Here is a 27,992-nt window from a genome sequence, read left to right as displayed (position 1 = left end):
GAGCTCGCCATTCCTTTGCGGCCAGCAGTATCTCCCTGAAACTAACATCAATGGCGGATAAAACCAGACGCGGATTTAATTTGATCGAACGATTCTCACAAACAAAATATCTCTAATTCTCTAATTGATGAAACCTGAAAAGCACAAATGGATACTAATGAAGAATGGAGTGTTCCGAACAGTGACGACGAAAGGGACGAAGAGCTACTTGGTTTAACACAAAATGGCTGCCACGATGTGCCTGTGAAAATCCTGAAATACTACGAGGACATTGAAAAGAATAAAGTATTAGAACTGAACGTGAAAGAGTTTAGAAAGCCTTTTAAGCAAGATATTGTTGATGGTGATAAAGATAGTTGTCAGAAGGAACTTCAGGAGGAGAGAAAAGACGACGAAGAGAGTTCAACTTGTGCAGACGAAGAGAAGGAAACACATCTAGAAAAGTAAGACAGTTTATTTTGCAACTTCATGATATTGTACAATACATTATTTTTGCATTAGTTTACTATTTACACGTGAAATATTAGAGGAAGTAAGGTTTAGAATTTGAATTGTTGTGCAGTTAAAATGCATGCAGGGATTGGTATATTAATTGTGAAAAAGGACAAGCATGACTGTTGAGAGAAGAGCAGTGTACTACCAAGACTGCATGTTGCTTCCGATTCCAAAAGTTTTGGACCATATCATCTTTGATTGCAATAAAATTATCGGGAGAAGGGGGAGGGAGAGGGTCACCCCTTTCCTCACTCACTAAGCTACTGGTACTAATTAAGGGACCAATAGTTTATTGTATGTTATGTCATAGGGAAAACAAATTTTACTTATTCCCCCCCCCCCCCCCCCCCAACACACACACACCCCAAATTGTCTTTAATTAGTGCTAAATATCACTATCATACAATAGAAGGAATTACAGAAGCTAAAGAGACTTTTGGAGTAGTTTTATCAAGTTTTTTTACAGCTTTTTTTAAATAACTTTTTTAATAGATCAAATGAACCTTCAGAGTTTGATTATCTGGAAGAACCAGATGGATGTCAAGGACAGCTTACAAGAAGAACTCCCAAAACTGGTAAGATTGAGAATTTGAATTCCACATTTGTGAGTTAGCTGTGCCCTGACATTGATAGGCCCAGAGGCTGTTTAAGGGTTCAATCTGTAAGTTAGCCATGCCCTGACTGATCAACCCAGATGCTGTTTCAGGGTATCATTAAAACTGGAGGCTTTTTTCCTGCAAAATCACTGCTTCTTACCCCGGTGTTCCTGGTTTTCACCATTATGCGTTTTAGGGAATCATGGGTGGCATACCAATGAGAGCACTTGCCTTAAACTAATGCGACCTGGATTTGAGTCCCGCCGGGCTTGATGTTGAATGTGAGTAGAGTTGATTGTTGGTTTTCTCCTGTGCATGTTTTAGGGTCTTTCTCCTGGTTCTCCAGTTTTCCTTCTCCACAAATATCAACTATATATCAATTTTAACAAAATATATTGATTTTAACAAAGATGTACTGTAGTGTTAAAACCATCACTTTAATTGCATTTTAGGAAGACTACCGAAGAAAAGAGTTGGGACCCTAAAGAATGTTATCTCCAACTTAAAACGTTACAAACAACTTGATAGTTCTACTAGTGAAGACCCAAAGCTAACTACTGCAGAAAACAAATCTGATTTTGAAAGCAAAAACGATGTTAGTGAGGTAAAGGAGCTTCTTCAAAGAAATGTTCAAAATAAAATAAAATTACTGCACTGTGCCTGGGGGAAGGGGGGGAGGGTACTATCTCCCCAACTTGAGTAGGGGTGTGCTGCCAGGACCTCAAAACCCTGACCCTATCTCAGACCTAAAATTTTGATTTTACATACCCTACCCCAGACTAAAACTAAGAATTGTACACCCTATCCCAGACTAAGCCCGATTAGTCAATAGATTGCAATAAATATTTGCTAACGTTTTTATTGTTTTTGTGCCGTCAGAAAGTGTAGTCTATTTGCCAGACAAAAACGACCAAATCGTTAACCCTATCCCAGACTAAAACGACCAAATCGTAACCCTATCCCAGTCAAAAAGGGCACCCTATCCAAGACAAAATGCCAAAAAATGATACCCTACCCCAGACCCAAAAGCCGAAAAACCATAACCGTATAGCAAATAGTACCCCCCCCCCCCCCCCCGGGCACTGTGGAGTTATAAAGCATTTGGGGATTGGCAGAACACAAGAGAAAAACAAAGTTTAGCAGTTCTTAACACTAATCTTGAGTGTTCTTCAAATCCCTAGTAGCTTTTGTCATAACTGCAGCACAGCAAACAAGTTTTTTATTTACATTTTATAAAATATGAATTAGAATAATAACTAGTATTTTAGATATGGTTCGCTGTTTACTTTTATGAATTAGGTGACCAGTGGCGGATCCAGGGGGGTTCGAAGGGTTCAACGGAACCCCCCTTGAAGGGTTTGATCTTTTAGGTAATAGAAATATGTCTTATATAAATTTTGCTTAAAATTATTCACAAGGATAATGTTGAAAACGAAATGGTAAATATTTGCTGTTATAATGTTTAATTTACCTTTAAGTTCCATTACTAGATAGTAAATTAGGTGATTAGAGCCAATTTTTTTGTCAGACATCAACTAAACAAAAGAGAATTATACACAATTTAAGAAACGGAACCCCCCTTTGAAAAATCCTGGATCCGCCACTGGTGACCCAACCAATCAGGGAATGGGGTTCATAATAGGGGATATAGCTTGTGGTAATCCACTCGCTTCTCCTCTCTGAGGTCACTGGTTTGATTTCTGGACTCTGCATCAAATGTGAGTAGAGTTTGATAGGCATCTCGCTTGATGTAAGAGTTTATCTCCAATTTTCCTTCCTTCACAAAACCTATGAAATGTTAGATTCCAATTTCATCTGTAACTTAGCCATGCCCTGGCATTAATAAGCCAAGAGGTTGTTTCAGGGTTCAATCTGTGAGTTAGCCATGTTCTGACTTAGATTAGCCCAGGGGTTGGTCAGTTCAGGGTTCAGTCTGTGAGTTAGCTGTTTCCTGACATAGATCAGCCCAGAGGCTGTTTCATACAATAATTTTTTTTCAACAGCCAAAGGATGATCCAGATGACTCCAAAAACACATAATGGAATACATGCAATTTTGTAAATATTAAGAAAACCTTATGTTTCAAACAAGAAGAAGAATAGATGTTTCTTGAGGCAAGTCTGCTAAGCATTGGAATCAGTCGCTAGCTGTTAATTGAAAGTTTACTCATTTTGTACAAGGCTTTGTCGACTACTACAGTGTATATACAAATGGGTTTGTAGGCTGTGTTTGTAGGTGAGTGAAATCCAAAAGTCATGAATGGTGTTTGATAGGGCATTTGCATGACTCCCTTGTGGGAATACAAATTTAGATAAGAAAGAAAATTTGTGAAGTATTATTGTAGTGGGAGTCAAATGACGCCATCATGCGAATGTCGTATTATCCTAAATATATTAATTGCTGCACATGATGAACTATAGTTTTGCTATGCATGGCAACTCCAACCTTGACTTGGTATTTTTATTTGTGAACACTGAACACAACAATAGCAAGATTTCTTCAAAATCATTTTCAGGTTCAAAACAAAAAACCTGAGATCGAAAGTTATTCCCAGAAAATGACTTAAATATCCTCTGATGTATTCATTTTAGATCATACACATTCAAAAGATATGAAAGGTGTTCAATATTTACCTATATGTATAAAAATTTATGAACATTCCAAAAGTTGTATCACTAGATACATCTGATCAACATACCTTTTACGGTATGTACTATTTCTATGTTCTATGTATTTTGAACTGGAAACCATCCTGCTACATGTACAGGACTGTGAAATTCATATATGTGTACCATTTGTCACTCGTGATTTTAAAGTGCCTATGACATTCTATTTTTTATTTTTTTATATCAAAATATAAGTCATTCTAAGAGAGATTCCGAAAGAATCTTTTGATTTGACACTTCTTTCATTTTTCAGAGCAGTTAAGTTGAAAAATGGTTGATTTTTTATGTTTAACTGCTTGGAAAAAATAGAAAGAAGGATCAGAATTTTAACATGTACAATCTTAGAATGACATATCTTGATCATGGGCTGTAGGAGAATATTTGGTTTGTGATGGGTAAAATGCTTGTTAGTAGACCAAATAAATCACTAATGAGTTACTTGGATCTATCTATCCATATTCTATTGATTGTTACCAAGAGAAGGTGAACTAGTTCATGTTCTCTTGTTGTTACATAAGTCTTCGACAGCCCAAGGATAGCCTTATCAAGTGAGTTGCAAAACCTGTTTGGGTTTCCCTCCACCACGGAGGGGTAAATCCAATTAGATTTTTTATCATATAGAAAGAAAGAAATTCAATGTATTTTGCAATACTATTTTTCTTACAATATTCTTTGCAAAGCATGTTGTTTGCCAGTGCATGTCTTTTTCTAATCTTGTTACTGTATTTTCTTGTGAATGTTCGTTCTTACTTGAGATGGTTTTTATATCCTGTTCTACTGATGTTACTGTATTTTCCTGTGAATGTTTATCCTGACTTGTATAAAGTAGATAAGGTTTTTTAAAAGAGATTGTTTGTATATTCTGTTCTGCTGTCATGCTGCTGTATTTTCCTGTGAATCTTTATCCTGACTTGTATAAAGTAGATGAAGTTTTGACGACCCAGCGACCAATACCACCACCACCTCCTGTAAATACAAACATTAGTACAGATCGCCATTCACTAGGGGAGAGGTAGTGGGGACATGTAGAGCAGGATAGGAGGTGGTGCCTTCGTGTGCACTGCCATTCAAAAAGGGAATTTTCAAATTATCATGCGGAACACGTTGATCGATATGCTTTCATACCATGAATGGCTTCACATCGATGATTGGGTAACAGGACTTTATCACAGGCAATCATTTCATCTCCCTTACTCAGTCATAGGTTTAGTCATTTGTATAAAAATAATGTCATAATTAATATAGAACTGACCTCCACCTGTGCCATAAGCGCATTGTCTAGGCGTCCCTCCTTCTACACGAATCTTTCCAGCAACAGTACCAGACAATTCCTTAGTAAAAATAACCACACTACCCCCCGCACCACTACCCCCTGGGGCAGCACGATGAGCAACATTACTTGAAGCGCATTCACCACGTGACCCTGTGGAATGAAGTGAACCAGAACTTCGAACCATGTGAGATAATGATTACACGTTATAACTGATTCACGTAATAACTATATACAACATTATAACTTACCCTGTGCTTCTATCGATCCATTCAACGTCAGCTGGTCCAAAAAGAGCAGTACCAGGCCACCACCGTTACCTCCTTTCCCACCAATAAACCCATGTTCATTACCACCGCCCCCTCCCCCTCCCCCACCGTAGCTAAGATGAGTGTTGAAATCCACGTTACCATACTGAAATCCACCTTGACAAAAAAAAGTAGTTTAGAATAAATACTTATGTTAAAGTACACCCTTTGACAATACGTTAAGTACATTAACATATTGGAAGTATGAACCTTCATAACTTAAAAACGCATCACTCAAATCAAAAAATATTTTACCATTCAACTATTTACTTCGTGTAGAATCAGTGTATCATACCCTGCTCAAAGGAGACTGCCAACAGGTTAAGGTTACCAAAGACAGTACACTAAAACTTTGTTGATTCGAATGATTTATTTTGCTCTCAAACTACTCACGTCTCCCCGAATAGACCTATCCCGAATTCGCTTGACTTGCCACGAAACAATGGTTTCAAGTCGAGGTTGAACTTGATGAACAAAAGAATAAAGTCCAGTCTCGAGTTCAAACCATTGTTTCGTGGTCATCCAAGCGAATGTGGCGTTAGCTGTCAATCAATTCCTCATCGATGACTAATTACAAAATCGCTAGGGAAAGGTGGCTCACGGTCATCAGTACTGAAAGTTCATGTGCACTTTGGCCACTCTTTCCCTCCTCCTCTCTCCCTCTTTCCTTTTTCTTCCGCGCACATCAAAATTTCTTTGATTTAAGTAAAGAAGTAGGTAACGGAAAGCTTTTTCTTGCAACCAATACCAATTTGTTGCGCGCGTACGCGTAGTGGTATCACGGGTAACGCAGCAATGTTGTGCAAAACGGTGCACGATTTTATATCCATGTTACCACACTTCAATTCTATCACCAAAAATAGAAATAGAAATAGTGATGGTTGATGTCAAGGTACTTTACCTCCACCTCCTCCACCACCATAGTCTGCGCTTGGAGAATTGCCTGTAAAAAAATATTTGAAATTAAAAAAAAAAACACTGAGGTGACGTCGAATCTAGGAACGAATGTCAAGTCATTTACCACTTGAAAAGTAACTACCAAATATGATTGATTAGCTGAAGTTCATCTTGTCGATCGTAGACCCGGAAATGGTGCATATATGCGAAAACTTTTAAAAACGTGATTAAAAGTATGGTCGGCAATGTTGCTGGCAATGACATGATGTTCTCAGCTAAAGAAATTCTCAATTACTTCTGGGCAAAATTCTGCTTACTGGTGGGGAAAAAAATCTTAAAACGGGCTAAATTCAAAAAATAACCACGCAGAGCGAAAGAAGTGCTATTTCTCAATGATCAGGTAAAATTTCGAGGCTTTATTTCACGTTTCAATGACTTTATTGAAATTTTTGATGAATTCCATACATTTCCTTATAACAGGACACCACAGAAACCAAGCTTGGGCTACCTGTGATCGAGGTTGAGGAAAAACTGGTCCAGTTTTTCCCTTAACTTCGGAATGTACTCGGAATGGCTAATACGTCTGATTGTGAGAGGTAAGAGGATTTATTTGATCCTTGATTTCTTACCTCCTATTCCTCCCCTCAAAGAATTTCCTGCATTTCCTCCAGTGGAACCACCAATTCCTCCATTTCGACCAGGGCAGTAAGAAGATCCGCCACCTACATAGGCTTGAATCTAAAACCCAGAATCTACCAGTAAAAATTGATATCGGTTTAAACAAACTGACGATGGCCACTCACCAATGTTGATGCAATCCCACCAGCACCACCAACATAATTATGACAACCGGTTCCTCCACCCCCTCCTCCGCCTCCTGAAAAATGACCAGCTCCTCCTCCACCGCCTGCTCCATCGTCAGGGTTAGTGGTCGAGTCTCCCCCTCCTCCTCCAGCATTTAACCCCCCTGGTCCTGTTGTCATGACTGAAAACAATGGTCATGAGTTAAAACTTCGTCCAATCTGGCATTTGCTGACTATCGATAAGCGAAAAGCATAGATACAAACCTTCCCCTGAACCTCCTCCATGGTTTCCTGTTTGACCAGCATCTCCACCTTTACCGTACGTGGATGATAAACATACGAATGTTTCCCCTCCGAATCCACCGCCACCAGAACTGCTTTCTCCGGTACCGCCATGGAAACCTTAACATAAAGTAATTAAACAAATCAAGCTGCTCTCTTATTACGTGATTGATGACGGGATTATTGATAGAGGCTGCTAACCATACCTTTCCCATTGACTTGTATCTTGGATGTGCTGTCTATTGTTAACTTGGTTGCTCTCAGAGCTAGGATACCACCCACTGCTCCAGACCGAGCACGACAAGTCACTTGACAGGCCTGGGTCAGAGAGATGTGGTCAAAATATGGCAGTCGTTGAGCGATTAGTTCACATGGAGAACCGGAGAGTGTGATGTTGATCGGGGTTAGCAGCGTTACGGTGCATCTAAAAATGAGAAAAAGTAAAGTAGACGACAGCAAGAGAATATATTCTCTTGACGAAAGCTATTTCTAAAACATTCTGATAGATAAGCTCGTGTTAGCTTATATTAGATATTTTTTTCTTACCCTGTGTTCTCTTTGACCTTGACGATTTGGTATTTACCATAATCACCCAGGCTATCAGTTCTTGCTCGACTAACGAACAAAAGAAGTTCTGCTGTGTTCGTAATATCATCGGGGTTACAACCCGAGAGATTGAGGCTAGTAGGGCCTAGGATTGTAGCCTGCCACACGGTCATAAGCAGCAGTAAGGGGGACTCGCAATCGATGCCAAAGATTTAGGGGTTTAACCCGCGGAATTGCGAAGATGGGTACAGCAGATTTACGGGTATTTTACCAAGACCTAAAGTTATTTTGGTATCGCAAACGGAGGTTAAAATATTCCTTAGATATACATGGCCACCATCAACGACATTCAAAACAAGACTGTGCGCAAGCTCGGAAATCAGGTGATGGATAACTCAGACGCTGACTTTGTCTTCGCTACATTTATGGAGGGAAAGACAGACAAAACCATGAATTACAAAATGGCTGAAAAGATAATCAACAGAATGCCAGCCGGCGATTACCGTTTGGAGTTGACATTCGTAAAGTACTTAGACGGCGAATGGATAATAGAAAAGGGTCGTAATCCTATCAGAGCGTCTGGTAAGCAGAACCTGTTCGTTTTAAACAAGCACACGCGACCGGGAGCATTGGAGGGAATAGACATGTTGTTCTATGAGGTCGCTTACCCGGTTACCGTGGTCATCTATGGCGCATATGAAATCAAGAAGCCGGATGTTAAAAAGTTAAGACCAATGCGCCATCCTGGTAACTGCGTTGGGAAGCTGGTTAGGGAGTTCTTCGAGGATTCCTCTCGGGGTGGTAAACTTACGCCAAAGAGAAGAGAAGCCATCAGGAAATGGGAGCATTCTACTCGTAAGACTGGAGGAACCATCGAAAACATCAAAAAGTTAGAAACCGCGTTAGAAAGGCGCATACATGTGAAAGGCATAACCGACGGTTTTATTTACCCAGGAACGAAGAAGTATGGAGGCAGAGGTGCTCCTATCGTAATTTACCAACACAACGCACACGCATGGAGGGAGTTAAGGTTCCCAAGGAAGATGGAGACGGGGGTCTATAAGGAGTCGCCATTAACAGGATTAGTTTATGAGAATTCTATTTGGTTAATGGACGCGGAGGGGTGTCAGTTCATGACTCAAGATGGTACTTTATACCGACCAGAAGTGGAACATCAACGCATTAAAAGTGCATGTGAGACTTTAGGGGAAGACTTTTCAGACGAAGTGCTCAGCTCCCGCAGCTTGGACTTCTTAGCTGCCAAAAAGAGAAATGGCTGGAAACCTACCCCAAAGGAGTTCAAAGATATCTCCAAAGCCTGTGTAGAACACGGTCACGGTGGTCTTTGGAATATGGAGTACAACGAAGACGAGTACGTGTCGTTGGATATGAAACACTGTTACCCCGCCAGTTTCAAAGGCCTTGGGGATTGTAAGGAGTATTATGACCGTTACGGACATCCAGACTCCCAATTCTTTCGCGTTGCGTTAGACGGCCACTACGACGCCCCAGCAACAGGATTCGTCAGACTGACCACCTGGGAGTTAGCAAAAGACTTACATCCCATAATTTACGCGTGGTACGGGAAGCATCTACAAGAGAAAGAATGGATACCAGTGCCATTGTTAAAGTTCTTTGAAGAGCGTAAACTCCTGAAATACACAGCGCATGAAGCCATACTTTGCCATAGCGCCTACACGAAGTGGCTCCCAGAGCACAACCCAACCGCCCGAATTGTCATAGGCAAATTTACCCAGGGCGCAAAAGAAGGAGAAAAACACATGCAACGGCGCCTAATAACAGACGTCGGTGAGTTAAACTTCCTCATCAAACGCGCGCATGACCAAGGAACGATGGTATCCGTAGAGAAATGGGACTACTTCATAGAAGGCCAAAAAGAACAGAAATGGAATGCGCTGTGTTATTACCAAGACCACAGACCGCAGTATTACCATCTGCGTGCCAGTATGTTAGCCTATGCGCACATTAACCTACTTGCGATGCTGCTACGGTTTGACAAAGAGGACATCCCACGCGTAGCCACGGATTCCTTGTATGTAAAGCCAGAAGTGTTAGAGAAGATGCAGGAGTTCTACACTGCCGACGAACTCGCAGAAAGTGGTCAATGGCGCGTCAAAGATGAGGAGATAAAAGCATGGAGAGGCCGTGTAGAATATCACGGAGAACATCTTTACGGTAGCGTGGAACCAACCGGGGAGCCTCTACCGTCGGTTGCGGACCCAATCTCTTACCAACGCTTCTCTTACCTTTACGGAACGGGAGGCAGTGGTAAAACTACCAGGGTTTTGGAACTCTTTCCAAAGATAAAGGTGTTAACGCCAACGCACCGTCTGGAAAGAGAATTAACGGAGATGGGTTACGACGCGCAGACCTACCACAGCTTCTTCCGCTGGAATGGTCAAAAGTGGGTACCAGAAGCCATCCACGACATACCCCCGGTGATACTTTGGGATGAGATTTGCACCGTTCCTTCAGAAATCCTGCAGGAATTTGTAGAATTCCTCCGTGGAAAGTGTCAAGTGATATTCGCCGGAGATCCTTGCCAGCCTCCTCCAATAACCGGAGAGATGCCCCATAAATGGTTAAAAGAAATGGTAGACCACTCCGAAGAAATTAACACCGACTACCGCAGTAAGGATCAAATAAGAAACCTGAAAGCAGAACTTCGGGGCCTTAGTGACGCGGAACAAAACAAGATACTACGCAAGAGGGTACGAGCGAAGAAATACGAGGACTTCCTTCACACATGGCATCCAAAGGATTTGGTGCTAAGCAGCAAACGCGCATCACAGTCTCGCATACAGAAAGACTTGCTAAATATACACCGAGAGCGCTTCCCTACACATCCCGTACCTGTTTCTTACAAACCCCACGATACCCGAATGCAAAAAAGAGATGTCTGGGTACCTGGTACCGACATCCAACTACAAAATGCTGTAACACATGATAAAGCCTGGGTACCCATAGAAAAGGTGGAAAGAATTACCTCCCACCCAGATTGGCGCTTAGGTTACTGCATGACAGTCCACAGCGCGCAGGGGCTTACCATAAAAGAAACCTTATGGATCATAGACCAGCGGCTGTGTTGGAGCAACCTTATCTACACCGCCGTAAGCCGTGTGGAGTATGTCAAACAGTTAAAAAGAGCCTGGGGTCCGCAACTGCGCTACGATAAGACGCCAGAGGACGTAGCAAAGGAGAACATTGCTAAGAAACTCCTTCGCTACAAGCGGCACGACGAAGAAAAGAGCAAAGATCCCCGCTATGCGGAGGTCAAATTCGACCTATGCGTGGACGACGTCTATAAAAAAGGGGCACGGTGTGCCAAATGCAACATACCTCTACTTTGGAGGTTTGACCCAAATGACGATCAGCAGTTCTCCGTGGATCGCATAAATAATAAACGCGGGCATTGCAGAGGCAACGTAAGGCTGACATGCCTAGAGTGTAATCGGGCGCGTGGAGCAGCGCTACTCTGAGTCTTTGGGAACTATGAGCAGCTCTTCCATGACAAATCCACGACTTGGGCCATTTAGGTAATACAACACGGGTTGCCCTTCCTTGGTGACGGACTTCGAAATCTCATACGTTTCCAAAGACCAGTTAGGATCCGTGGCTCTCTTACTGCCACCTTCGAGTTCCCCCGGCTGATAGAGGTATCTGACCACTATGTCGCGGGGGAGCTTTTTTTCCTTCAGTCCGACCGCCCTCGAACTTCTGACGTAGGACTTGTGTTCCACGTGTTTCTTCTTCATAGCATCCCTGGGTTTCATTCCCGTAGCCCTGGCCGCCTCGTTGTTCAAAGCCGCGACGACCTGGGGGAGCCTCTGGGTCCATTCCCTGTTGCGTTTGGAGGGATCTTCCAGCTCTTTCCAATACTGGTACCCAAAGAGACGCTCAGCCAGGGTCTTATTGAATCTTTCGACAATGCTCTGACCCCTGTGGTACTCTGCTTCGGCTCTCCTAATTTTAGTGCTGTGGTCTTTCAGGGTCTTAGTAACCACGCCCATGAACTCTGTCCCCGCATCCACTTGCAGCAGCTTGGGCCATTTCAAAACGCGCTTATAAATCCTACCTAGGGCTTCTGCGACTTCCCCAGAATCCTTGCTGGTTATGGGTTCGGCGTCCTTATATCTGCTTGCGATATCGACTACGGTCAAAGCGTACCTATAGGTCTTCTTTCTCACCTTGTCGTGCGGTAAGAAAAGCAAATCTGCCTGATGAACTTCATTAGGGGTATTTACGGTAAAGCTGGGCCTGGGAATGTACTTCGGCACGGGAAGATAAACCTGCCAGAGGGTTTGTTTTCTTAGCCAGTTCTTAGCCGTTTCTTCTGATACCCTGGCCGCGGTCGCGAGTTTCTTGATGGCCGACGCTCCTTTCCAATAGCCTTCAGGCCCATAGTAAATCCTCTTGAGTTTGTCCTCTACGCGGCCCATTATATGAATTCCAGGACGAGATTGATCTTACGTCCGTTAAAATCCACCGTCTTTCCGTCCACTTTGATGGTGATGTTTATGCTTTCTACCAAATTAGACAAGTCATAGCTTAAAGAAATGGGAGTGTATTCTTCTGAGTCAAATGGATTACCTTTGGGCAGAAACTTGGACATAAGAGAAGACTTTTCTCCATTGTTGTAACTATGGACTAAATCGCAATAGACTTCGTAAGAGGATGCGACTTTCCATTTCACAGGTATGGCTGTGTTGGTAATCGTCTTGCCTGAGGCACATAATAAAGATCCCAATGGGTCAGACTTTCCAAAAGTCATTGAATAATTTGACATATTATGTTTGAGGGTCATTTCGTGCGGCAATCCTGTAGTGAGAGTATAACCGTGTTTTGCTAATTCCTTGGCCAGTGTGATTGGTGTGTAATGTCCATCGGGCAGCAATACGGCTTGATAGTTAGATCCTCCTTTATGCTCAGTGACTATGCCCCTAATCAGGTTATACCAAGAATTGTACAAAGAGCAACTAACCAACCGAACCCTTTCCGCGCGGATGGGGGGATTCAAGTAAGTGGTAAAGTCATTCTTGTCGCTTTCCAAAAAGACGATCATATATTTCAGGAAACACAGTTTCCTTCGTTAGAGCAGATACGCCAAAGCTACGCCTCCTGCCAGCCCTGCGATTCCTACGAAGACCAGCTCATTGTCTTTTTGTTTCTTAGAAGGCTGATAGTAATTCTTAAACTGAGGCTTTCTTAACCCCGTTAATGCCGCGAGGTGCGCCTGCGCATAAAGTTTAAAGGCGTAGTCTGTATTTTCGAAGTTCTTATCCGCCTGCATTTTGTCTTGGTAGTTCTTATCCAACCAATCCCTGTAAGCTTGTCTTTTTTCATTCCAAGCCGCCACGTCTCGCTGATATTTCTCCAGCGCTAAGTCATGTCTCTTCCTTTCGGCGGCCAAATCTCCGCTTTTGTCACCTCTGACTAATCTATCCAAATACTGACCACCATAATTAGCTCCAGTGAATGCTAAAGCTGCAACAATTCCGCCTACGACCACGCTAGCCATTATATATTAGAAAATCACACCGTAGGTAGGTACTTTTCCTTCCGTAAGTAATCCTTTACCATGATAGCCCCGCCAACGGCAGCCGTCATCTTAGCAAAATTAGCGAAGCTCTTGCTTGGGTCTTCAGTAAAGTCTTCTTTGAGCACTTTCTTACCTACCCAACCAATACCCGCAACGATGGAAGTAATAATAGCTGCTTCTTCAACAGTTTTCAACAACGCGGTCGACATTATATTACAAAGCGAGAAGGAAAATCTAGGTCGCCACGGGTGATAAATCTACTCCATTTCAGGGATCTTACTTTTTCTAACAGCCGGTTCCACAGGTGCGTGATATGTTGCGGCCTCCCACTTTACTTTTGGCTTCGTAGCCCGCCATTGTAAGTAGAGGCTGCCTGCTGCTATAGCGACTCCTAACGCGCCAATGACGTATCCCGGATTAATAAAGGATTCCTCTTCTTTTTCCTCCACCTTTTCTTCTTTTTTGGCTTTGTTCTTCCTGTTCATCTCCGCGAGCTTCTTACCGGCAGCGACTCTGCCTGGAGATTTAACCTTGGTAATCTTTTGCTCCTCTTGGGGCTGCTCTACCTTCGACTCTGGTTCACTCATTTATATCTAAGGACTTGAAGGACTTGATAAGTACTTGACTAAGTACTTAAGGACGACTTGGAAATAACCTGGGCGCGACCTGACCAAGTACTTAAGGACGACTTGACTAAGTACTTGAGGCGACTTGATCAGGTACCTCAGCAAGTGCCGCCTGGAAGACCTTTTCGACTTCTCTGTCCTTCTTGAAGTCCTTCCAAGACACCAGTACCTCCTTCAAGTCGACATGCTGAGCTACGTGAAGTGCCGCAGAGGCGACTGCCATTAACTTACCGCACTTCAAAGACAACCACCCGCAGGTTATCTTAAGTTCTTGGGATATGACATAGTCATCTCTTATGTCCTTCTGTAGTAGCTCCACGTCGTCTATGGGCAGCGCAAGTCCGAGAAGCTTGGTGGCCAGCTTAATGGCTGAGTCTGCTACGGCGTCCGTGGTCTTACTTGCAAGGGCGGCCTCGTACCTCTTATGGAACTTCTTAACTTCCTCTTCTGACAACTTATTAACTTGCTCATGGGTAAGTTCCTTGCCTATCATTTCTTTACACTTCCCAGAAGACACAAGAATGTTAAGTTGTTCCTTGAGGTTACTTTCATCTAACTGTGTGGGGACTTCATCTATCAACTGCTCAATGTCCATATACATTAGGAATCATAGATTCCAACCGTGTAGGGAAACCTCAAAGAGAAGATCATCTTGGAATGTTGGTGCGTTTTTAAATGCCGCATGTATTCATGCAACTGTTCCTTGGATATCTCACCGCCGTAGTCGCTTAAGATGGTTTCCAGGTCAGACTTACTGGGCGTATAAAATACGACAAGTGAACCTATGTTTTCCCTGAAGGGCTTAGAGACGCTGGTAAGCTGCTGGGAAAGCAACCAAACGCTGATATTGTCGTGTCTGCCGCTGAAGGCGAGTTTAACGAGCTCGGAAGTGCACCTTTTTACGTCGTCCCCACAGGCAATGTCATCCAATATGAGGAGCGTCTGCGTATCTTTAGGGAATTGCTTATGCCAGAACTTCAAATGGCTGGATAACTCGTTAGGGTCTAAGATATCTACGAAGAAGTCGTCGTCTTTCACTCCTATGCCCGTCCAGGTGCGGTTATTCACGTAGGTGGGGCATAATAGCACGATGTAGTCGAAGCGGTATCTAAAGGGTCCTAATAGCTGCTCCACGACGAACTGGGTCTTTCCGCAGCCGGTGGGTCCTACTATCAGAGCATTGCAGGGAATATGGTTCGGATCCATTATATATACGATGGACCCAGTGGACGCAGTAAGAAGGATTGCCACCGACGCAAAAGATAAAAGAGACACCATAGAAATGCAAAGGGAGGAGATCGATCGGCTGCGGGAGCGCGTGCAGGAATTGTATGATGAAATGTGCGGTCTGAAGCGCGCGGAAAGGTTTGGTGCGCTTTTGACGATGGCCGGTTGGGCAAAAGAAAGCGTGCAGGACTTTATTAAGTATCCCTTATAAGGGTTAATAAATTCTTATTATATAATGAAGTGTAAGGATTGCGACAGGGAGTTCAGTAGCAAACAGGCTTTGCAGTATCACCAAAAAAAGAAGGTATGTTTTAAAGAGGTGGATAACGTCACCACCTGTGGCACTTGCAGCCGGCAGTTTAGCAGTAAACAGGCGCTGCGATATCACGTGGAAGGAAGGGTGTGTTTGAAGTCTAAGGAAAGACGCTGTGCTGATTGCAATCGGCTCTTTAGCACGCCCCAAATGTTGCAATACCACCAAGAAAATAGGGTGTGTTTAAAGGATGTGTGTGCGCGCTGTGGGGAGCTCTTAACCGACGCATGGCATCAACATAGATGTCGTGGTAATTATGATTTGGACGTCGTATGCGAGGAGCATGGTGATATCGCTGCGAGATGTTGCCCAGCGGAAACCATAAGGAAGTTAACTCTTCGTAAGAAAGAAATAGACCAACGCTTTACGGAGTTCGACCGCGCCGAAGGTACGCGCTGGGAGAACGCAGAGTATTGGAGTGCGCCCTGTGACGCGTGTGGCGGCTTAAGGAAAGGAGATGATCATATCTGGCAGTGTTTGTGCCCGCAGCATCGTCCCCGCGGTTTTAAGGAGTACTTGGATCGCTTTGATGATTGGCATGCCCAAAACGTGGAGGTAAGAAAAAGGCGTCCTTAGCTTGCGCAAAGAGTCTCAAAATGCACTCTTATATTTATTAATATTCTTTAATTCTTTATTAAGAAGAAAAGAAGATACATTAATAAATATAAGGACCCCTTTTAAAAGGTATATGCTAGCCTACGCAGCCGCATTCTTTGGAGGATTCCTAATCGCCCTTTCAATATATGGACTGTATTACTTGCGAACTACCTGCCGACTGCATTACCCCTCGTAAGCCGCGTAAAAAATACACCTGCCTTCATTGCGACAGGGTATTCTCCGAAGGATCCTTTGTGGGGCATTGGTGCTCCGCGGATCCTAAAGCGCAGCGGACTTTAGCAGACGCGCTTAACTACAAAGAGGAGATGGAGTGACTCTTCTTTCAATGTCAAACTTCCATCGGCCATTTACCTTACCATAGCTGCGTAAGTGGGTGAATTCCTCACCCTGAATTACGTACCGCACACAATCCGGCGCCCAAAGGGAATATTCCTCGCCTTCTAAGTCTTTGAGGACTAACCGTAAACGGTCGATGTCTTCGAAGACGACGTAATTTTTTATTTCGTATGCTTTACCGTGGACAAGATCACGCCAGTGAGTCAAGCTGAGCTTCATTATACCTATGGAATATCTTTAGGTGCGTTTTCAAAGTGGCGTAGGACTTAAACCGCTTTACACAGCCCTTACAGGGAATACGAATGCCATCCGCGTAATCCATCAGGGCACGGCAGATAATGTCGTAATCGTTGCTAACCATCGTTAGGTAACCATTTACGTCAAGCTGTGAGATTTTCTTAGATTGCTTCGCGGATAAGACGCCGTTTCCTTTTGGGGTTTTCAACTCAATACACAACCCGCGGTATTTCTTATGCGCATTTAGGATTAAAAGGTCGGGTTGACCGGCTTGGTAGCCTTTTCGCCAGCAGGTTATTCGCTTGCTGTCTGAATCTTGAAGTTCGCCAAGACCCGGCGCTATGATGAAATCGGGGTAAAACCTACGTGTGTAGTCGACGACCTTCGCGTGTAGGTCGGCTTCATTTTCGATCTTGAATACTAACTTGTTTGGGCCGCCAAACCGCCTTTCTATTGCATATTTACCCGTTTTCCTTAGCGCGGGTAGGACTTCCTCAAAGACCCAATCACGAAACTCCACAGCTTTGAGTAGTTTGGAGCTAAATATCAGTTCGTACAAACCAGGTTCGGATATAAACACGGCATTTGGTTGCGTAGTAAAGGAGCGGTGATTCGCAGCCCCTTGTAGATCAACCCATTTTTTCTGGTATTTCTCAGATACGTGTGCTCTAATTGCATCTCTAGGGCGCTCATAACCCAACGCCAAGGCCACCTCCTTTGCTTTGAAGTACAAAGTTTCGCCTTGCACTATGCATTGCAGTTTGGTTTCGTTGTTTTCGAATACGCGAAGCATTATATACCAACGATATTTTTTTATCAATAGGCGACGCTCTTTAGCTGATTCATTTCTACGCTCAGTTGCGCGTCAGACACGACGAAGACGTAGCAGTTTATCCTATCGCCGTCACTCGCACCGGCGTTCTTGGTGCGCTTGATCTCCAATGTTATGCCATCCTGCGTATTTACTAGACGTAAACCCTGGCCATGTAGGTCTTCGTCGTTAATGGTGCGCATGTCGATCCACAGCGCGTACTTATCATTAAAGAATTCCTCAGGACTTACCTGGTCGCCAAACTTGCGCTTTGCCTCCCTGTAGACGTCTTCAGGTTTTATTCCCTGCGAGTAAACCTTGTTTGGAACGCCGTTAACGCTTACCCCCACGTTAGTAATGTTGGGGTTGTGAAAGGCTTCGGAGTCGCGCTTACCAGCCTCGTAGGGTTTGGCAAACACCAACATCAACCCCGTGAGACTTCTTCGGGGGAGGTTAATGCTTTGGTTAATAACCTCATCCGTCTTATCCAGGAAGCTAAACGTCTTATACATCACTACGTGGTCGTAAAGGAATGCCTTTCCGGCGCTATATTCCATACCGGCGCTACGGGCCAGCTCTTCGCTGTATACCGTTTCATACTGCAGCTCTAAGTTGGTAATAGAGTATGGGGTTGTCGTGGTAAGTGCAGTGCTTAGCCCACCAATGATGTTATTAGCATCTGCTAAAGTTACTTCAAACTGTAGCTCGGATAACTGTCTTGGGTAATACACACCGTGATTCGTGATTACTTCAAAGTCCAGCGGTATGACACTTGCTACCATAGGCGGTCTTTATTCGCTTTGCGTCTGCCACTGCGGTTTCTCCGCTGCCGTCAGTAGGTTGCGTTTTCGTAGGTGTGCGGACCTTACGTAGAATGACACTACCAATTCCTTGTTCTATCCTTTGCGCGCGGTCAAAGGCTGTCAACCATAAATCTTTGTACGTGGTATACAGATCGTACCTATTTAAGTCCAGCAAGGATTCCCCTGCGAACTTTACGCGCATCTTAGAAACGATGTTGCGACCCACGTTGTTAACGATAATCCTTTCATCTGTGGGGCTTGACTGTACCGCTAGGTCAAACCTTAAAGCCAAGGTACCAGGTACTAAGACTAGGTTATCCGTTAGACGGGGCACGCCTACGTACAGGGTTTCCCCTGGCTTTGCGCTAGAAGGTGTGAATGTAACCCGGTGAAAGGTGCGTTCTGCTTTCAGCCCGCCAACCTGCTTAGGTAATACGTTGGGATTTAACTTTGAGCTTATCATATATAATGGAAGTAGAAGGAACAGACCCCGACTTCGATCCCACCACTGAGGAAGGTCAGGCTGACATTAACGACGGCGACGAAGAACCGCTGCTTCCCACCCAACAAGTCGACGATTCCCTAAGGGATAGGATTGCAAAGGCCTTAAGACATCCCAAAGCACGCGAGTACACGTTTCCGCGTGAGCACATAGAGCTTCAAAACATGGGCGAGCCGGAAGCAGCCGCGCGGGAAACCGTAGAGTGGGCAATGCAAGAGCTAACGCAGCGTTATTCCCGTTTCGATGCTGACGACGTAAGGCTCACAGAACGCGGAAACAAAGTCCTCATAAGCGTTCAAGACCTAAGATTTCCTGACAAAGACCGCTGGACGAAACCACAACCCCTCTTTGATGAGAATGGTGACGTTAGGGGTGACGTCTCAAGATTAAAAGGCTTCCAGCGTGCCACTAGAAGCATGTTAGAAAGGTTGGAAACCCTGAATGAAAAGGTCGCGCTAGAAAAGCGCGTCGAGGGACTACAAGAAACGTTGGAAGAAAGGGAAGCAGATTATATGCGACAAAACCGACTACTCCTCGATGCTCAAAAGAGAGAACTTAACGATAAAAACCAAAGAATAATAGAAATGAGAGAACAAACAGACAAAGCCCTACGCGATAGGGACCAAGCCCAAAAGGCCTTCGAACTTGCCCTGCAAGACCTAGACATAAGCAAGGAAGAAGCTAAGAACTTACGTACCACCATAGCTGGCTCTTTAGAGGAACGGCGGCAGTTGGTTGCCGAAATTAACACTAAGGAAGAACAAATCCGGCAAAGAGATCAGGCTATCGAAGACCTGGAGGGGCAAATAGAGCGGCAGCAGGAAATAATTGCTGACCAGACTCGCCCCGAAGAGGAAAGGGAGGCTGCCCAAAAGGAAGTAGAAACCCTTCAGGAGAGAGTTGCGGAATTACAGGCGCAAAAGGACAACCTGGAAAGAGAATTGGGACTTACCACCAAGGAAAAAATAAAAAGAGCTCTGGTGAAGTATGGTATTCCGCTGGCATTTGCGGTTGCTATTTCGAGCGTAGTAGGAGTTATCCTATCCCCGCTTAAGGCTACAGGCGCGGGCGTAAAGAAATTAGGCAATGGGCTGACGGACTTGGGAAAAAAGATGGCAGCCGGCATTCCTGGGCTGCTGGGTTCGGTTGTTTCCTTGGCACTTAGGGCCGGCGGAGAACTGCTAAAGTTTGTGGGGAATAACATTTGGATATTAGTCGTCGCTATCGGCGTGGTATTCCTGAAGAAGATTCGGGGATGATCTTATCCTTGTATGTTATGTCGGGCTTATCGTCGTCGGGTGTCCGAGGTGTTCTCGACTGGGGATAAGTAAAGATAGTATTCGCACCGCCTTGATAATGCGGAACTAGTGGTATGGCTGTTATAGTAGAAATGGTTTTATGATTCCAAGTTTCATTGGGGTTGTTAGGTAATTTATTTATGAAAACCGTGCGGGTGCTAAGCCTACTATCTGGGAAAAGTTGTAGCTTAGCGTACTCACAATTAACCACCATTTGAAACGTCAACACGTAAAACGCCTCGGAACTATATCGATATGGTTGCGCCGAGAAATGAGAAGGCTCTCGATTATTAACCGATATCCTAAAGGGCGCCAAAGGCTCATTATTCTCATCTATTAATCTAAGTCCTATATTAGATTGATACGCTGGGGAAAAGTTAATACTACAAATGATCAGTGCAAGACCTCCAACTTCAACCCACATTCCAATATCACGCCAGCCGCGATGCTCAAGAGTCTTATCTGTTAAGTAATAAACATGGTGGGTTTCCCTCTGATGTGGATTCATATATTTAAAGACTAAGCACTGTCAAAGTGCTAATGGTTAAATGGTTATAAGCCGTATCTCTTTGATTTTCTATGCTATTCACGCAAACGCTCCCTGAGTCGTCTACTCTTATTTGTAGCTTTACCTTCCCGTGACAGTTAGTGACCATATGAAAAGTCCAAGTCGTAAGATTCTCAGGGCTATTCGGTGGCGGCTCTACGGAGAAATGCGCAGGCTCCCTGTTGTTCGTCTTCGCGCGCATAGGCTGCAGTATGCCATTCTCATCCAGGAACCTAAAGCCCACGTTGGCATGGCCGGTCGTGCCAATGCAAATACTGCAAAGGATTAACTTCTTTCCTGAGTAGTTCAAATTCACGGACATGCCCGTGACATCAACCCAAGATGCCAGGGTGTATTTTTTCTCGCCTGTGTAAGTCGTATAGACACAATCCACTCCAGCTACGTAGGGGTTGTTCATCGCCATATATAATAGCTCAAACCAATGCTTGCAGCTGCTAAGCCGGCTTTTAGTAAGTCATGGTCATATTCCTCACGTATCGCAGGCAGGACCTTCTTTGATGGTTTCTTAACTACGGGTAGCTTCGTTTCGTGTGACTTTTTTGGCTTCTCTACGAAGTGAGGAATGTTCCTAAGAGTGTCAGAGTTCACGTCGTTCACCCCAAACTTCATATCCTTAGTAGCTCGTTGAAGTTTGTTGTTGTATCCTACTACAGAACCAGTATTTATAGATAAATTACTAGGCATTAACCAACAACCCGGGGCTACTGCATAGTCTAACCTTGCCTTAGAATTTTGTATAGCTAGTTGGTAACGCTGTACGCCCTTGCTAATATCACCCTCCAAGATTGAACTTTCGAATAGAATCAAAGCTTCGGCTCGCGTTTCTTCTGCGGCGCCCGTATTTCCGATTATGCTGGATCGGGTGTTTACCTGAGCTCCAAGGATGGAATACACGTAAGCTTCTATGCTGCGGTTCAAACGGGCAAGGCCGGCTCTAGTTAGTCCTTTACCTTCTGGGGGTATAAAGTTAAGATATTGCTTCGTTTGCTCGTCGTTGGTAATCTTAATAATCAGTGGATTGGCCCCTGCATACTTACCACCCTCGTCTTTGAACAAAGGTCCATCGCGGACTTGCTTGGTATCCTTAACTGGACCCTCCAACCACCACCACTCATTCTTCAAATGATAATGGGTTTCTGGGTGGGAAGCCATGGTCCACTGTAAATTCAACGCGTGGACTTCCTTATCGCTTAGCACATGTCCACCAATCCCCCAATAAGCCCAAATGTGCCCCAAACCATTGTTAGCACCCGCGGTACACCTGAAATCCTTCCCTACAACACCGAACTCCTTACAAAGTCGGTCGTAAGCAGGAACGTTGTATTTATTATCTCTTGGATAAAACGTGGCATCTCCCGGCAGCGCAATAACACCCATTTCATGCAGTATTCTTCTAACCGTGAAGTGGAAGTGAAACATGAATATTGAATTCTTCATCAAGTTTGCGCTTACCCCACAACCGCTGGTGGCACACCAAACCGCAAAGTTTAGTTGCTGCGGCCAATAACGCATGTTAGGACCACTTAACCATTCATGAGATTCCTTAGCGGTGGTATGATTAATGGGTACGTCTTTGAAGATATCTCGCACCTTTAACGGAAAGGAATGGTTGTTAGAGATCCGCATGTTCAATGTCAAATCCAAACTTGGATGTTTATCAAATGAAACTGCAGGTATCGGATAAGTACTGGTACCCAGCAATAATTCCTTTGACCAACCTTGCACGGGCTTATGTTCGATATAACCAGAATTCTTCAGTTGAGAGTCTATCTGATCGACCAGCGTAGGTTTCAAATCCTCATTGCTGTACATTCTGGAGCCGTTAAAGTAAATCCCATCGGGTCTTCTTTCGAACTTACTAGGGTCTGCATGTGGAAACATCTTCCTAAATGCTCTCCAATTCCAGTAATCCCGGTTGTCATGATGTGGCTGGTCCTCAATATCATTCCCAAAAGCGTCGTACATTAGTATATATAATGGATGTTATACCTTCAGCACCTAAGTTGTACCCAGATGTTCCCTATACTACACCTAACGAACTAAACGCCGAAAACTTTCGCCTGAATAAAGCAAATTTAATCCTGGCTTACTTGGAAGGGCAAACAAAACACTACGAAAAAGTCCGAAAAAAGTACGTCAGAGCCCGGAGTACGCTACATAAGATTGCGATAATTTCAGGATCCATATCTGTTGTGTTAACGGGCTCTGGCGTTGCTACTTCGCTTACTGGGCCGGGAATAATCGTTGGAGTTCCTTTGGCCGGCGTTGGGGCAGCCTGTGGTATTATTTCTGCTGTTGCTACGGGTATTATGAAACAGTTGTCAAGCAAAATATCCAAGCATGACACGACAATAGCTCTATCAGGGGCTAAAGTAAATACAATTACCGATCTTGTCTCAAAGGCTTTGCGTGACAGAAAGATAGACGACGTAGAATTCTCGCTTATTCTGGCCGAAGAAGACAAATACGAGAAACTAAAGACGGACATAAGGAATAAAAAAACAGTCGTAAAAGATCTTTCCGAGGAATCTCGCAAAAAGATCTATCAAGAAGCGAAAGAAGAGCTTCAAAGAAAGCTTGCTCAGTAAATATCGTGACGGGATTCTATTTACATATCGAACGTCAGTCTAGAAATTACGCGTAATATAAATTCAGTGAATTATTACGCGTAATATAAATTCAGTGAATTATTACGCGTAATATGAATTATTTGGCGAATTATTACGCGTAATATGAATTATTTGGCGAATTATTACGCGTAATATGAATTATTTGGCGAATTATTACGCGTAATATGTTATTGTCGCCTCGGAATCCATCCTAACAGGGGGTGGTTGGGGTCTATTTTGTAAAATATTTCGTAAATTACGTCAGGATAATAAGGAATATCCTTATTCAGCCGACAAAACATCCACTCGGCTTTTGTCATATCAGAAACCTCAGGAATAGACTTACCGGTAATTTCAGACAAAAGATAGGGAATAGCTTTGTAATATTTCCCTAGCTTTAATTTTTTCAACGTTTTCCGTAGACTTTGTGGGGTTGGCTCTTCTAAATGGTCTATGATTTTCTTCCTTACTTCGTCGCTTAAATATATCGGATGTAAACCTTGGATATGACTCATCCAGTCCCTGAAGTATTTTATTCTCTTATATGGCGTTTTCTTACGACCTCCATTGGCGTAATACTGCTCTCTGGTAGCATTTGGTATGGCATTACGAATATTCTTACCACATTCGTAACACTGCGCTGACGTGTCGTCTTCTATTTGCATTTTCTTACCACAACACCAAAAGGGTTCTGGCTTAGGTACGATAACTTTAGGTCTTAGACAAATTATGCAAAAGTCGTTAACGAACTTCTTACATTCGTGCATCGTATATTTATAAGATATTTTTTACCTCCGTTTGCGATACCAAAATAACTTTAGGTCTTGGTAAAATACCCGTAAATCTGCTGTACCCATCTTCGCAATTCCGCGGGTTAAACCCCTAAATCTTTGGCATCGATCGCGAGTCCCCCTTACTGCTGCTGTCATATTCGACTGACAGAGGTCTAGAACCTGATTGGAGCAACTGACGTTTCCTCCTGAAGATCAAAACAAAATGAGAAAAAGAATTAATGAGAAACTGAACGCGCAAAATTGAACACAAATGGCTATTTAATAAATAGGCACACAGCCCTTATGGTCTACAAGTCAATATATAGTTCAGGAGGCCGAAACGTCATTTAACATTTTGAAATTACGCTGAAATAATTTATTTTTTGAGTTCTTTCGATTTTAAAAAACCTGCACTTTTCGCTATACGAATACGTACAGCTATTTTTTTAAAAAGTTGAACATTGCATACGAAATAGAATATTACAAAAACCAAAATGCATTTTGGGTTTTATGTCATGATATTGTCTAAACCGAGTAAAAAAAATATTATTTATTTACTCAATAGAGTTATCATAATTGTAAATATCTATTTTTTCACTTTTTATTAAAACTTATGATTACCAAAGCGCATTTGATCATTTTGCCATGGAAAATCGCGCTATAGAAATTATTAAATTATTATTATTATTATTTATTTTGTTTTTAGTGCATTCCATCCGAAACAATATACTATAGCTACATATAGAGAGCAAATCAATACTGATATTTTACTTTCCATTTCAAATTAGCGAGACCCACAATGTCCTTTGGTCTTGGAATGCCTATTCAGTATTTAGTATTCAAATAGCTGTATATATATAGATAGTATATATAGTATTTACACATATCGACGACATAAGATATCATAGAAAAAATAATAAAGGAAAACAAATAAAGGCGAAAGCGAAAAAAAATTTTCGTAGTGCATTTTTCAGTAATAGATTTTTTTCACACGTTCGTATTAGGGAGGGCATCATCTTGACCTCGAATAAAAAACACACTGCCATTTTATTATTTAATGCTGGCGTAGAATTTTGTATTTTGTGTTCCTAAGAGAAATTTAATGAATATGACGCTTAGCTAGGTAAATATTTTTTGAAACGTTGATGAAGGTTTATCAGGAGCACCACTGGTCTCCAAGGTGCTATGAAATGCAAAGTTTTGCATCTAAAAATCTCACATTAATCTATATAATAACGAGTTGTCATGAGGATGAAAGTTTGACAATGAAAAAGGAACATCGTGATCATGAAAAGGTTCACGCAAAGCATGGCTGCTGTGAATAAGTGTTGCTAAGAGATTTAGGACAAAAATGTTAGATATATATATATATATATGTCAAGAAAAGTGAAACTTCTTCAGGCATAAACGTTTTAATTTGTAGTTAGACGTTTCGCCGGTTAGGACTTTCGCAATAACTTGCATGAGCGTCGATTAACAATTGGAATTATTTGTATGACTCGATATGTAAATCGAGTGAATAAATCATTCATATTTACTGAAAGACCTGCTTGATGACGACATAACGGTAGGGAATTGGTAAAACCGTTTGCCTAGCAATAATTGTGTCAAATAGCTAGTTTTCAATATGTACATTTAGTATTCGAGCAAAAAGAGTTGTTATAACAGTAGAGCTATAGTTTTTATTACATAATGCAGTAATTAATTTAATGATCGATATGTGAAAAATTAATCCAAAGTTCAAATACTTTGCTCAATTTTTGTACACAACGTTAACGAATTATTTGTTTTGCGAAGGACTTCCCCCTATTCAATTATATACACCTATTTCAAAAATCGTTGTCGCACCAAAAGCCTCAAGCAACAAGCCAAGACCGCAGGTACTTTTAGCTGTAATGAGTTTATTCATGGTGCATTTTCATTTATTGACTTCGCAAATTGCTCCAAGCAAGGCTGCTTGAGATGATAATTAGTGGAGAGCTATAGTCACTTGCTTGAACCAAGATTCATAAATTATGATTAAAAGTACCGACGTTCTCTGGAGCCTTGGTTTGTTCCTTGAGGCTCTTGGTGCGCTCAGCATCATTAAGGCATGGCTCTCAGATGAAAAACTGATTAGCTATATCATAGCCAGTTTTCTACGAATCTTCCCCAAACTTGGCAAGTTAATGTCTTTTGTGAAAAGAAGGAACCTTAGAGCCTTGGTTACCATGGAAACTAAGTCACGTGACCACAAGGCCGCCATCTTGGATTTTTAAACAAGCCCGTTTGTAAACGTACCGAAATATCTTTAAAAGCATGAAAATGCAGATTATTATTCATATTTACGATGCCTATAAGGATCTAATTGGATATCTTTGAAATTATTTTAAGTTTAATTTTTAGATTATTTTCTATTTTTTCCAAAAAATTAAAAATATTCTAAAAATTAAACTTAATATAATTTCCAAGTTATCCAATTAGATCCATATAGGTATTGCAAATATCAAAAGGAATATGGATTTTCAGGACTTTTGAAGTAGTTTCAATACGATTACAAACGACTTTTTAAAAAAATCCAAGATGGCGGCCTTGTGGTCACGTGACCTGGTTTCCATGGTAACAGATATGCGGTAATTGCTTGCCTTGAAGAATTACTACTACGAGCCATCGTAGACTGTCAAAGATATGAATAAATAACTGATTTTCCATCACTTCCTCAAAAGAGCCATGCCTTAATGGTGCTGAGCAACAACGATTTTCGAAATAGGTGTGATCTTTCTATGGTGATTCTATGCATGGTCACGAGTCACAATTCGTTTAAGCTACCTACTACTTTAGCAAAAACGTCAGTAGCAAGAGAACTAATCCCAAACAATTACTAACCCATTCTTTTGTCTTTTGATCGTTTGTTTTTGTTTCCTTGCCTACCTTGTTCTCATTGGTTTTTTGTGTCTTATTCTCATTATATAAACACTCCTTTCTACCACCTCTTTCTCTTTTACTCCAACGAAGGACTAGCGTCCGAGACGGCAGTTTTTTCATCTTTTCACGGTGTATAATTATAATTTACCCTTTTATCATTACTGTTTCATTAGAAACACCGACGCAGCTCACACTAATTTTTAGAGTTATCTCTACCAAACAAATACTGATTACTTTATTGAACATTTAGCGCTGTTTAAATTAAAAATTAATATGACAAAAAAGAAGTCCGAATTGAAATTTGAATATTATCATCTTGACACGAAATCTCGCACGAATAAAAATGATTCATGACTCCAATTTCCAAGACCTAGTGGAAGTAATATTTAGTATATACAAACCCTTAAAACATTTTATTCTAACAGCTAAAAGTATTCAGCAATTGTTTTTCTTTGATCACACATATAGTGCACCTGCTTCTTGAACATATGGACCAACAGTCCGCGAAAGCACGTCTTTTTAGCAATAAGTAATGTAATCGAGTACTGTAATTTACTTCGCTAATATGTTTTATAGCAAGCTGAAAATTATCATGTTTTACCTTTTCGAAGATCCTCACAAGTTTTTCCAGTGTAATATTTGCTGCATTGACAATGAAAGGTTCCGTTGTTGGAGTACGGAATACACTTGGCACCGTTACGGCAAGGATTGTCGTGGACACAAATGTCGTACTGCCGTACCAACATATCCATGTAAAAGACGCTGTCACTCGAAATAAAATCACTTGGAAGCCAAAGTTTTGTCTTGTTGTTCAGTTCGCAGGTACTGGTTGTAGTAAAGTGGTTGATACTGTAGCAGGCAGGACGTTCAGTACAGAGAACTGTACAACGTTCAAACGTAACATCATAAACTGTGTTCAGGACATGGTTAACAAGACGATATCC

At 42.4% G+C, this 27,992-nt stretch overlaps 1 protein-coding gene and 1 long non-coding RNA gene across 3 annotated transcripts; one reads left to right on the top strand and one right to left on the bottom strand.

Annotated features, from left to right (window-relative positions):
- Positions 1-40: 40 nt before the first annotated feature.
- LOC116301186 (uncharacterized) lies at positions 41-27,950 on the top strand. Of its 2 annotated transcripts, XR_004197703.2 has the most exons (5): positions 41-443; positions 988-1,070; positions 1,544-1,695; positions 3,095-3,326; positions 27,864-27,950. XR_004197703.2 is itself a non-coding variant. In XM_031710208.2 (4 exons), exons 1-4 carry the CDS (start codon positions 148-150, stop codon positions 3,128-3,130), a joined length of 567 nt encoding a protein of 188 aa, XP_031566068.2. In that variant the 5' UTR covers positions 41-147; the 3' UTR covers positions 3,131-3,723. The 2 variants fall into 2 exon arrangements, 1 of the variants encoding a protein (XP_031566068.2); XM_031710208.2 differs by lacking the exon at positions 27,864-27,950 and having other exon boundaries at positions 3,095-3,723.
- LOC116301188 (uncharacterized) lies at positions 3,236-5,377 on the bottom strand. The gene is made up of 3 exons (XR_004197704.2): positions 5,279-5,377; positions 5,010-5,180; positions 3,236-4,723 (listed from the first exon to the last, which is right to left on the bottom strand). It is a non-coding gene; the product is annotated as an uncharacterized LOC116301188 (long non-coding RNA).
- Positions 27,951-27,992: the final 42 nt, after the last annotated feature.

This window comes from Actinia tenebrosa, unplaced genomic scaffold (genome assembly GCF_029948245.1).
Source record: "Actinia tenebrosa isolate PJP-AT-01 unplaced genomic scaffold, QUT_ActTen_1.0 PGA_scaffold11__36_contigs__length_13525064, whole genome shotgun sequence".
NCBI classification, from domain to species: Eukaryota; Metazoa; Cnidaria; class Anthozoa; order Actiniaria; family Actiniidae; genus Actinia; species Actinia tenebrosa.
Note: the sequence above shows the minus strand (reverse complement) of the source record. Positions and strands in the feature narration are given on the sequence as shown.